The sequence below is a fragment of the Phyllobates terribilis genome, unplaced genomic scaffold (genome assembly GCF_046119375.1).
Source record: "Phyllobates terribilis strain yellow unplaced genomic scaffold, ASM4611937v1 Scaffold_5__5_contigs__length_657084704, whole genome shotgun sequence".
NCBI classification, from domain to species: Eukaryota; Metazoa; Chordata; class Amphibia; order Anura; family Dendrobatidae; genus Phyllobates; species Phyllobates terribilis.
Window position 1 is genome coordinate 152,144,794 of NW_027362765.1, and position 13,613 is coordinate 152,158,406.

The 13,613-nt window shown below is 40.6% G+C and overlaps 1 protein-coding gene across 1 annotated transcript; it reads left to right on the forward strand.

Moving 5' to 3' along the window:
* Window positions 1-8,209: 8,209 nt before the first annotated feature.
* FAM187A (family with sequence similarity 187 member A) lies at window positions 8,210-9,860 on the forward strand. The gene has a single exon (XM_073681558.1). It carries the CDS (start codon window positions 8,595-8,597, stop codon window positions 9,858-9,860), a length of 1,266 nt encoding a protein of 421 aa, XP_073537659.1. The 5' UTR covers window positions 8,210-8,594.
* Window positions 9,861-13,613: the final 3,753 nt, after the last annotated feature.

Consider the following 13,613-nt stretch of genomic DNA (forward strand, 5'->3'; position numbering starts at 1 on the left):
CTATTTTGTAGATCCATGCTTGTCACATCCAGATTCTATATATCCATAGGACTGATAAGTTGTTGACATATCGCTGCGGATTTATTTGCGGAATTGCTGCAAATTGCACCAATTTAAATCTGTCATCAGGTTTTTGCTGCTTCATCTGAGAGCAGCTTGATGTAGGAAAAGAGACCCTGATTCCAGCGATGTATCACTTAGTTTACTGGGTACAGCAGTTGTGATACAACCAGCGTTTTAGATGTAGCAGAGGTCCCATACCACTGATTAACATCTTTCTGCATACATTGTATGTTGACAGTAATTTGCTAATCTTGGACAGCACTCTGGCACCTAGTACAGCAGTGATTATCTCTTGATGATAAAGCACTCATTGTATTGAAACAGAGGCACACAGCCTAAAAAGGGACAAATGTCTGCATTCAGCGTCTCAGCCCCTACCTCATGTTGTATTTAGATTAAATAGCAAAAACCTGCTGACAGATTTTCATTTTTGATTTTTCCCTCCTTGCCTTCCAAGAGCTGTGAGCTGTAACTTTGATTTTTCCATAAACCTATCCATATGATGGCTTGTTATTGCTGGACAGGTTGTAGTTTTGAATGACGTCATTCATTTTAGAACGTAAGGCGACTCAAAAAGGATGCTGCAAAATTCTAGCCTCGGTGTTCAGAACTAAGAGCATATAACAAAAATGTATTAACATGCAAATACACTACCTAAGTTTTATCCATACACTACATGTTTAAAGTTTTTATGTGACAAGGCGGATGTCTAGGCTAAAATTCATTTCTGTCCAAACACGTGCCAGCATAAATAGGAACAACCAGCTCACCCCTGCTATATGACTGAGATCCTCGGCATGGGGGAAGCCACTCCTGCTAGACTCAGCACGATATAGCTCCAATAGAAAAACTCCTCCAGTGGTAAAAGATAGCACTTCAATTCATCCAGCAATATAGTGTAAATTTCCTACGCGTTTCTATCTGTAAACCAGTCCTTAATCATAGATGAGTCCATTTCATGGATCAGAAATCATGGAGGAGTCCATAAGTCTATTTTTGTCTAGACGCGTGTCAACATATCCTCGGACATGGACGTCATTGTTTCAGTGATGCTTTGTCTCAGGTCATTCAGATCCTGTGGATTTGGGGGAAGCAGATACAGTGGTGTGAAAAAGTGTTTGCCCCCTTCCTGATTTCCTATTCTTTTGCATGTTTTTCACACTTAAATGATTACGATCACAAAACAAATTTAAATATTAGACAAAGATAACACAAGTAGACACAAAATGCAGTTTTTAAATTAAAGTCTTTATTATTAAAGGAAAAAGAAATCCAATCCTACAGGGCCCTGGGTGAAAAAGTGATTGTCCCTTAACCCCTTAAGCCCCGGAGCATTTTTCGTTTTTGCATTTTCGTTTTTGCTCCCCTTGTTCCCAGAGCCATAGCGTTTTTATTTTTTGGTCAATATGGCCATGTGAGGGCTTATTTTTTGCGGGACGAGTTGTACTTTTCAACGCCATTACTAGTTTTATCATATCCTGTACGGGAAAACGGGAAAAAAATTCCAAGTGCGGTAAAATTGCAAAAAAAGTGCAATACCACAGTTGTTTTTTATTTATTTTTTTTACCATGTTCACTGAATGCTAAAACTGACCTGCCCTTCTTATTCTACAGGTCATTACGAGTTCATAGACACCAAACATGTATAGGTTCTTTTATATTTAAGTGGTGAAAAAAAATTCCAAAATTTGGTAAAAAAAAAAATAAAAAAATAGCGCCATTTTCTAAGACCCGTAGCGTCTCCATTTTTCGTGATGTGGGGCTGGTTGATGGCTTATTTTTTGCGTGCCAGGCTGACGTTTTTATTGATAACATTTGGGGTAGATCCGATGTTTTGATCGCCCGTTATTGCATTTTATTGCAATTTTGCGGCGACCAAAAAACGTAATTCTGGCGTTTAGAATTTTTTTCTCGCTGCGCCGTTTACCGATCGGAATAATTTTTTTTTTATATTGATAGATCGGGCGATTCTGAACGCGGCGATACCAAATATGTGTATGTGGGTTTTTTTTTATATATTTTATTTTGAATGGGGCGAAAGGGGGGTGATTTAAACTTTTATATTTTTTTATTTTTTTTTATATTTTTAAAAACTTTTTTTTTTTACTTTTTGCATGCTTCTATAGTCTCCATAGGAGACTAGAAGCAGCAACTATCCGATCGCCTCTGCTACATACAGGGGACGAGCAGGTTCCCTGCATGCAGCAGAAATGGTCCTGTGCTATGAGCGCCGACCACTAGGTGGCGCTCATAGCGACAAGATCATGACAACCACAGGCGTCTGCTGCAGACCCTGGGTTGTCATGCACGCCCATCGGCGACCCGCGATCACGTGACTGGGTCGCCGGTGGGCGGGGCTTATGACGCGCTACCTGGAAGCGCGCGTTAAATGCTGCTGTCGGAGATTGACAGCAGCATTTAACTGGTTAACAGCCGCGGGTGGATCGCGATTCCACCCGCAGCTGTTGCGGGCACATGTCAGCTGTAAGAATCGGCTGACATGTGCTCCGTTCAGTGAGGGCTCAGCGCAGCAGCCCTCACTGAACGGAGGGTACGCAAATATGCGTACTAATACGTCCCCGGTAAGTAAGGGGTTAAACCTAATAGCTGGTTGGGCCATCCTTAGCAGCAACAACTGCAATCAAGCGTTTGCGATAACTGGCAATGACTCTTTCACAATGCTCTAAAGGAATTTTGGTCCACTCATATTTGAAAATTTGTTGTAATTCTGCCACATTGGAGGCTTACCGAGCATCAACTGCCTTTTTAAGGTCATGCCACATCATCTCAAAACGGATTAAGGTCAGCACTTTGACTAGGCCACTCCAAAGTCTTTAATTTTGTTTTTCTTAAGCCATTCAGAGGTGGACTTGCTGGTGTGTTTTGAATCATTGTCCTGCTGCATAACCCAAGTGCGCTTCAGCGTGAGGTCAAGAACAAATGGCCGGACGTTCTCTTTCAGGATGTTTTGGTAGACAGCAGAATTCATGGTTCCATTTACCACAGCAAGTCTTCCAGGTCCAGGAGCAGGAAAACAGCCCCAGACTATCACACCACCACCATATTTTACTGTTGGTATGATGTTCCTTTTTGAAATGCTGTGTTACTTCTACACCAGATGTAATGGGGCATACACCTTCCAAAAAGTTCAACTTTTGTCTTGTCAGTATACAGAGTATTCTCCCAAAAGTCTTGGCTATCATCAAGATGTTTTCTGGCAAAACTGAGACAAGCATTTGCTATTTTTGCCCAGCAGTGGATTTCATCTTGGAACTGTGAGATGCATGCCATTTTTGCCCAGTCTCTTTCTTATGGTGGAGTCAGGAACACTGACCTTAACTGAGGCAAGTGAGGCCTGCAGTTCTTTGGATGTTGTTGTGGGGTCTTTTGTGACTTCTTGAATGAGTGATCGCTGCACTCTTGGGGTAATTTTGGTCGGCCAGCCACTCCTGGGAAGGTTCACCACTATTCCATGTTTTCGCTATTTCTGGATAATGGCTCTCACTGTTGTTCGCTGGAGTCCCAAAGCTTTAGAAATGGCTTTATAATCTTTTATAGACTGATTGATGTCAATTACTTTGTTTCTCATTTGTTCCTGAATTTGTTTGGATCGCAGCATGATGTCTAGCTTTTGAGGATCTTTTCGTCTACTTCACTTTGTCAGGCAGGTCCTCTTTAAATGATTTCTTGATTGAGAACAGGTGTGGCAGTAATCAGTCCTGTGTGTGGCTAGGGAAATTGAACTCCGCTTTCCAAAGATCTGATAAACCACTGGTAATATATGTTATATGTTTTAAGAGGGGGTAATCACTTTTTCACACAGGGCCCTGTAGGTTTGGATTTCTTTTTCCCTTTATAATAAAGACTGTCAGGGATTCCTCAGAGACGACACCAGGGAGATCACGCAATATCTCGCCGTTGCTGTCACTCGGTCACGATTTTGTCAGGGATCGGCGTGCACACGGTCACCACTACTCACTACTGAGGTATCGGCAAGCGACCAGTGAGCGTATGGCATCACACCTCTGGATTCCAACGCATGGAATATTTGTTTACTCCCTCCGTATGGTCACTGTCTGCTTCATGAAAGCCCGATTATTAATATTATTCGCTGCCACCACTGGCCGAGTTTGAAATATAATACAGACCTGGCCGGATGCCTGCGTTCTGGTAGCGTATGGCTTCGGGGAAGGGAACGATTACAGGACAAAAGAAACAGAACTATTAAATTTGATATTTTATCCAAAAGGGAGGCAGTGTTTAGGAGAAATATACAAAAGATTTTACAAAAGGAGACAATACAATACATAAGCAGTTACACAAAATAATAAGGATTAAAGCAGAAACTTACTATATGATTGCTGAGACGATTCAATATAGCTGGAGGGGAGCTCTCCTCTGATTTGACTGTTATCGAACAGGATCCATTGCATATAATAACTATATGCTCCCGCAATCAATGTGGATCAGTCTTCAGTTGGTTCTTTTATGCCTAAGGGGAGATCTGCCCACACACCCCTGTGGTGATATCATGTGGGCTGGGGCTCCACCCTTCATGTTTTTATTAAAATAACTAACTTCCGCGATAATTTATCCCTGGTTGCTCGCAGAAGTCCAAAAGTGATACCATATTTTCTATTATGATTTTACCTTAATTTAGAGACCACTCATGGCATAGTTGCGACCTACTATTTTGTTACTTTTGTACCACAGCCCCCCGGAGGGACTTGCGGCTATGGAAAATAAGCATATTGCTCCTTGACTGACCCTGCCACTAAAAATGTAGGTCCCGTCACTATCGGAATTATGGAACTTACAATATTCCATATTCATAGTCTCTGAAGGACCTGGAGACTTTTGTTAAACTCTCTTTGAAGTCCTGGGAATGAAATTTCAACAGGTATCTGTGGATTATTGCAAGCCTGTGTCTAATCATCCCCTGCTTCTGCCAGGGAGAAGGACCCTCACATTTTAATTAGGTTGTAGCACTTCTTGGCTGGCATTTGTTTACAGGGCACTTCTCAGGCGTGTGTTAGTTGCATACAGACAGAGCTCTCAGCTTTCTTCTTGTGACAAATGGTAGATAAGGGAGGGGCTGAAGAGGGGCTTGGGAGAAAGACTTCCTAATATCTTTGACAGGGGGAGAAAGAATATTTTCAATATTTCTCAATATTTCCCTGACAAAGACCTTCATTTAAAAACTGCATTTTGTGTTTACTTGTGTTATCTTTGTCTAATATTTAAATGTGTTTTGTGATCTGAAACATTTAAGTGTAACAAACATGCAAAAGAATCATGAAGGGGCAAACACTTTTTCACACCACTGTACATGGAGACCTTGATGTAGCCCTACAAAAGGAAGTTGCAAGGTGTTCGATCTGGAGGCCAGCGCAACATTGGTGATTCATTGTTTCCATGTACCACCTATGTTACTTTAAAGGGGTATTCCCATCTCTAAGATCCTATCCCAATATGTAGTAGGTGTAATAATAGTAATATTAGCAAATATCTCCAATTAGAAATGTAGTATAATTTTTCTGATTTGCTGTTTCCTCATGTGCAGGGCATCGCAGAACCTTAGATGTCCATGGTTACGTCCACTGATAAAGTCACAGTTAGTTAGCTAGTTGCTAGTGGTCGTACCATGGATACCTAAGGTCCTGCGATGCCTGCACATGAGGTAAGAGAGATAGCGAATCAAAAATACTATATTACATTTCTAATTGGAGATATTTACTAATATTATTATTATTACACCTGCTATATATTGGGATAGGATCTTGTAGACGGGAATACCCCTTTAACTACAAGCCTTTTACTTTTGCACCATCCTTTTTGAATCATCATTACTAACGTACTGAAAAGCGGGGAAAAAAAATCCAGGTGTGGAATTGAAAGAAAAAAAATAACAATTCCACTGTGTTTGTTTTTTTTGGGGTTTGTTTTTTGCCTGATCGCTTTGTTCCAAAGGGCAGTACGGTTACGGTGATACCAAATTTATATTGTATTTTCTTTCTTTTGCCACTAAAAAAAATTATTCTTGTTGCTATGTTCTGAGAGCCATAACTTTTTTTAAAAATTTTTTTGGTCGATACAGTTTTATGAGGGTTTTTTTTTGTGTTGTGCGAGCTTTTGTTTTGATCTGTACCATTTTGGGATCCATATCACTTTTTATCTTATTTAATTCTATTTTTTTAGAAAGTGTAGTGACCAAAAAGCTATGATACTGCCATTTTATATTTTTTTTCTCCATATTTTGGCACTCACTGTATGGGATAAATATTTTCAGATTTTAGTAGTTTTGGCAATGCATGTGGCAGTACCAAATATGTATTCTTTTCTTTAATTTTTTACATTTTGCTAATTTCATTACTGGGAAAAAGGGGGTGATTTAAACACACACACATATATATTGTTTTTTTATCTCTCTTATTGTATTTATATTATATATTTCATTGGTACATAAAAGAAAAAAAATAATATACACTTTATTAGTCCCTTTTAGGGGACTTGAATTTGAGAGGTCTTACTCACATACACAATAGACTCGGAATACTGTACGTTCAGTCTTGTGAGAGTCTTTTTCAGGTTCACCTGCCTGTAAAAGATGTAGTGTATACATACCCTATCATGGCAGACACAGGGGCCTTCAGTAAGCCCCTGGCTGCCATGACAACTGATATGCACCCCATGATTGCATAATGTGTGGGGTGATGGGTATTGGACGTGGCCCTCTCCCCTGAGCCCGCAGGATGGAATGGGCTCAGCTACTGAGCCTGTTCCATATAAGTGCACACATCTGCCCTTAATGTATGGTGGATGTCATCAAAAAGTTAAAATCTGTAGATGTGTCAATTTCCTGTGGATTTTCTTTGCTACATGTGGAGACAATTTCATACAAACTGATCCACAGTACCTGGAATGTGCAGCAGATTTTAAATACCCAAATTGCCAACAAAGAATCTGCGTATATGACCTATGTGGTTGTACCTTAAAACTTCTCACACCTGTGGTTTTGCTACAGTTGTCTAGACAGTCTTCAGTGAGCCAGGATGGCAGACTGGTACATGTTACCTACATGCTACTGTGCAAGCTCGAGCGGCGGGGGCCATATTGCTGCTGGCAAATTTCTTTTTCCTCTAGGAAAATGGTGCCCGCGTGTGCGCAGTAGCATCGGCAAGCGATAGATGCTACTGCGCACTCGCGGGCGCCATTTTGCTAGAGGAAAAAGAAATTTGCCTGCAGCAATATGGCCCCCGCCACTTGCTCAGTAGCATCTCTCGACAACCAAAAGATGCTACTGTGCATGTGCGGGACGCGGCGTCCATATTGGGGGATGTAAATTTTCATTTTTGAACAGAAATTACACAGTCAATATTCAAAACAGTAGGCAGGTCACTGAAAGCACAGTGACCTATCACAAGGCAGAGATGAATATGTATGAATACATAATGAGAGCACCAGAGCACATGCATATCATTATGGCAGAACAGAAAATAAAGATTACAGAAGAACCACTGGACAGATTTCAGCATCAAAGGTATCTTTTACTCAGTGTAATGGCGCCCACCTGACAGTGTATATGGTTTACTAAGCACAATCCTGCTGACAGGTGCGCTTTATAGGGGTATTCTCATCTCCAAGATCCTATCTCAATATGTAGCAAATGTAGTAATAATAATATTAGCAAATACCTCCAATTAGAAATGTAGTATAGTAATTCTGATTTGCTTTGCCTCTTACCCCATGTGCAGGGCACTGCAGTAGTTTAGGTTTCCTTGGTTGTGAACACTCATATAGTGACAGTTAGTTAGAATTAGCTGTTAGTGGTTGGATGCCTAAGCTACTGCAATGCCCCACACTTGAGGTAAGCAACATAGCTTATCAGAAGAACTATACTACATTTCTAATTGGAGGTATTTGGTAATATTATTATTATTACACCTACTACATATTGGGATAGGATCTTAGAGATGGGAATACCTCTTAAATGCATTTTTAGCAGAAGACGAGGAGAATTGAACCCTCGATGCAGGGTGTATCTTAGAAGCGGGACATCCATGATTCTCATTGACTTAACCTTCTGTTCACATCAGTGGGAACCATCATTGCAGATTGTGTCGCTTCACACTGAAGAAATAGTGCTTCATGCAATACTATATATTTAGTCTAAATGACGAAAACTGGCCAAAACTGGCAAACACCATCATAAGTCAGTGGGATCCTCTGGGAACTGTTGGTATGCATTATAAGCCTAAAATGGTATGCGTTAAAAACAGAAACAACAATACAGATGGAAAAAAAACTTAAAAAAAAAAAGAAAATTGTCCAAAGTAGTGTACCACTTAAAGGAGAATTAGATTAGAACTTAGAATCTTGTTACTTGCCAACAAAGGAGTGTTTGATCATAATGATGATTCCATTCCAGTTGGGTCTCTCAGGTGACTTCCAACAACATAGCAATCAGTGGAAGATCTGATTTGATGTTTTCTTAAGATTGGGTCAGCCAACTATTTGCCTTGCAGAGGATTATGATTTCCTATTGTCCTCTCCGACATTATGTTTCTGCTACGTTCCTGCTCTATCTAATTCCAGTGAGTACTTTTGAGATTGTCGAAAGAGACGACATCTACAGATCTGCTCTGTGCCCGGCATTCTTAATATTTGACACAGCTGCCTACCTTAAAGACATGACCTTTGAGCTTCCTTGCCATTGTAAGCCCGAGGCAACAAAGTCTGTGGTGTGGTACTATCAGAAGAGAACCGGCAGCAAGAAGACCTGGGTGCTCACAGATTTCAATGGCACAGTCCAATTTGACGCTGAAAGCATTCAAGACCGTTCCGAAATTGTCTTCAGGTTTACGATCCGGATGTTCAGCCTAATTGTATTTAAAGCACAGTTAGAAGATTCCGGAAATTATATATGTGGCTCACGAGATGAACACTTCTTTTATGGATACAATATTGATATTCAGGAATCCAGTAATGCTTATATAGCCTTTACAGACCAAGGTGGTCACCCACAACCGGATCAGATAAACAAATACTTTGTGACCTTTACCACTTTTTGGGATTGGACAGTGTGTGATCGATGTGACGTGAGAGGGGAACAGAGGAGAGTAGGCTTGTGCTATATCAAAACTAACTACCTAAATGCCAGATTTCGTACGACTTTGAGAAATGTGACTTCTTGTGGCTCAGAAGCTGTTCCATCCAAACTCAAAACATATACCTCCACTAGAAGACCTGAGATCATAATCCGGAGCTGCATGACTCCATGCCACAAGAGAAAGAAGGGAGTTTTGGGTACACTTACCTCTTTAATGCATAGTATAATGAATTTTAAAGATTTTATCCCTTTTGTTCCCAAGGTACCCACACAGATACATACTCACCAAATAGGCAGCAGGCTCAGCCTTGCTTGCCCAGGGGCCAAACCAGAACATGCGGTGGCCTGGGACAAAGATGAAGATAGGCTTTACCGTTCACAGTATCTAATTGGGCTTAATAAATCTATGAGAGTCTTTATCGACCATGGGAACCATCTGAACTTTCGGGCTGTTCAGAATGACGACAAAGGAATCTACTATTGCTGGCTTCAGGGCAAGATGAAAGCTGGCTTTAGGTTGGCTGTGGAAAGAGATCCATCCAGGAGACGTCGCTTCAATGACCCTGAATCTGTCTTTGCCATGAAGACCATCGGGATAAGTTTCTTTTTATTGACTCTTATTTTCATCTTGATTCATTGTGTGAAATGTTGTGCACGGGTGTGCTTTCTATCCTATACAGATACGTAAAGACAGAAAATCACTTCCATGAAATGTTGAAGCTTTTGCTTTATACCTTGTCACTTGCTCACCACTTACAAAGTTGATCTGTCGGAAATATCTACTTCAGTGGCAGAAAGCTCCATCTGGATGGTCTGAGTTGTCATCTTCTATTGGTGTTTGCATGTTAATATTAATAAATCAATACATGCTACGTGACTTTGTTGTTTTTGATATATGTATCTGACTAAGTTCATGGTCTTCAGGAAATATGGTTAATATTTTGGCTTTTAACCCCAAATGGCTATATCTGTTCAGAAGTTATTGCAAAATTTTGCCTGCCAGCAGGTGGCAGCAATGAGCTACAATTCATAGGCAAACATAATCCTATAACCTGCCCGCATTTATGTATTCCAAACCTTTTATCATAATTTACTTAACCCTAAATATAACTGTCAGTTCCGATTTTCTTTAGTTGCAGTTGCCTGATCTTATTTTAGTAATATTTTATTACATTTGCTCTGAATCATTCCTGTACTCAAGTGTTTAGTACAGATTTGTGAGTAATTACTAAACTGAAGTTCTAGAGAGTTGATCCCTGGGCAACTTCACATCTCTCATGGACAAGGGCTATTAGCCAATATAACTTGCATTCCTCTCTGCTCATCACTGGGCCAATATGGCTAGTAGGTTAGGCGTCAATGGCACATTCAACCTACTTGGGTATAGAAACAGTTCAATTAGTAAAATTGAGCAAATATTGTTTACCTGGAAATTCCTTGTATGTCATTCAAAATGTTCTGCACCACCTTGGCATACAAATGACTCTGACTTCAAAGCGCATCTCCCACTTTTGAGGACCTGGTACATTAATGTATTACTACAACTGTCTATTGATTTTTTAAACAAACCTGTGTAATGCTTCATTTGCCCTATAGGGGCACTGCACAGGAACACCTGCAAGCACAGATGCTTGTTGGAGATCCCAAATATGCAACACCCTGTGACCTTTAGAACATAGATGATTTCTAAGAGTGGACAACCCCTTTTTAAAGGGGTTCTCTTGGAATTAAAAAAAAAAAAAAATATATATATATATATATATATATATGTGTAAATAAAAAAATGTAAGTACAAATATATTTATAAATAGTCACTATAGTGACCTAAAATGGCAGCCGTCTTGTTAAACTTAAAAAAAATCTGTCATAGAATGTTAATAGGATTTGGTGTTTGTGAGCATGTGCAGTAGGAAATTTCATGTGTACGAAGATGTGCTCCCAGTGGATATTCTAATCTAATCCTGGAGGAGCCGGGTCTTCTAATGTAAGAAGAGGCTGCTCTCACTGCTGTCCACTCTGTCTATCTGATCTAATACTGGAGATACCAGGTGTGCTGAGGTAAGAAGAGGCTGCTCACACTGCTGTCCACCTGTTTTTCTGATCTAATACTGGAGATACCAGGTGTGCTGAGGTAAGAAGAGGCTGCTCACACTGCTGTCCACCTGTTTTTCTGATCTAATACTGAAGATACCAGGGGTGCTGAGTTAAGAAGCTGCTCACACTGCTGTCCATCCTGTCTTTTTTAGCTAATATTGGAGATAGCAAGGGTGCTGAGGTAAGAAGAAGCTGCTCACACTGCTATTCACCTTATCTTTCTAATCTAATACTCGAGATACCAGGAGTGCTAAGGTAAGAAGAAACTGCTCACTCTGCTGCTTACCCTGTCTTTCCTCAATGCAAAGTTGTCACGCACAGTGTAGGAAAGACAAAGTACGACACGAAGGGATGAGGGGAAGGGAACCCAGACACTAGGGAAAGGGGGAAGTGGAGACCTCCTAGGCTAATCTGCTATCACCCTGTCTATCCCTACCGTCCCTATATTGGTTCCTCACCAATCGCCGCACCGGAACCTATCCCTGTATTTCCATAGCGCTTGGCCCTAGATAGGGAAGGGGGGGGGGATAAGTTCTAGTCGATAACCACTGACAACTAAAGACAGCAAGGGGAGACAAACACAGAGAAAGTAGCTTAGCTTGAGTCTCCTTCAGAGAGATGGCACACACGTCCTCTTAGCACCAAAGAGGAAGTAAGAACTGCATTTGCTCCAAGCCTTTACAAGGGGTCATGTGAATATCACCGGCGCCTCCCTATTGCAGACTGAAAGTATTTATACACCCAGGCCAGGGTGTTAATAAACAAGAGGAAGGTAGCCGCTGGGGTCCTAGAGTGAGACATCTAAGAAGCTGTCTGTAATGCCAAAGAAAGAGACCTTCTGGAACCAACTTCAGGGCGACTGTCTGTCACATCTGACACACCCGTGACAAAAACATGAGATCTGATTTGGAGAGATGTTACCCTTTTAGACCCCAGTAATATTTATTTCCCAGAGGAGCATTGCATGGTTTATAAGACTCCTACCACTGGCATGTCACTTTCCACAAGAAGAGATGTTACCCCTTAGACCTCAGTCAGAGGCCTTTCATAAAACCAAATCAGATATCATGTTTTACACTAAGGAGGTGCAATACCCCGAATCACGTGTCTGCAAATTGGGGTCGATATTGACTGCTCCTTCTAATAGGTGGCACAAGAGTTCAAGTCCTCTTCCTCTGTGAAGAGGCAATGTACATACACCATCTAAGACAAAATGAATGTGATTTGCTAATTAAAAGTATTTAGCAATTTATTTTAATGATATTTTTTTCATCTATTTTTTTCTATTCCTAGAGGACCTCTTTAATGTTCATCATGTTATGATGTTCATACCATCATAAAAAGCCTCTATATTGTCTGTTAGTTGTAAGGGTTGTGGATGTTACTGTTTGAAAAGGTAATTAGTCATTGTCTGCCTTTTATTATCGCTTTTTGAGACCACTAGGGATCAACTGTAATGTCATGGGATATGACTAACACAAATGTCCTATTCTCCCCTGCAAAGCCACCCTAGGCCAAATATAGTATTGTATATTGTTCATTAAATCAATATACAATTTTTGTTATGTTAAGACACTAGGGGCAGAACTGGTGTCCTATGGGCCCAGGGTCAACTTTTTGGACCCAGGCCCCTCTACAACTATTAGTTTGTAGCTGAGATGCGTGCACCCTCGTGACTCTGTTAGTGTACACAGAGATATATTCCACTTCTCCCCAAATTTCACAAATAGATTTAGACAACAGTCTTAGTACATAATACTACTTTCCAAGTAACAAATACCATTATGCAAAACCCAGTGTACTGCCACTAATACCACTATATAAAAAGCTAAATAATACTGCCACACCATGACCGCATATTACCATCAGATAGCGTTCAACTAATGTCACCATATTGATCATTAACAAAGAAAACACTGTACCAAGATTAATATTGCCATCACACAGTGACTATACGGTGATAAATGCCATTTGCTCACCTGCGCTGTGTAACATATATGTGTTTACTTTACAGATAACTACAGTGACTCACTAGTGATGTTCTCTCTTATTCTCATTCATTACCCCAGTTCTCCATCTGGCCCAGAACGCCATGACGAATTCTTCTTGTTACAGCGGAATATAACACACAGAAATCTTTGGCTCATCATTGTAACAGCACCCCCTTCATTTTTACCCATTTCTAAACAATCTCGATAGTGACCTACTTGTTAATAATTCCACCCCCTTTTGCCATATACCAGTGTTATGGCCCCCACAAGTAACAGTGCACCTGTACCCCCACACAGTTTTATATAGTGCTCCCTCTATACATCCAGACAGTAATAGTGTCCCCACTGTAACAATT

Bases quoted from the DNA above. Each gene is read 5' to 3' on its own strand.
- FAM187A (XM_073681558.1), top strand. From the start codon at position 8,595: ATGATTTCCTATTGTCCTCTCCGACATTATGTTTCTGCTACGTTCCTG.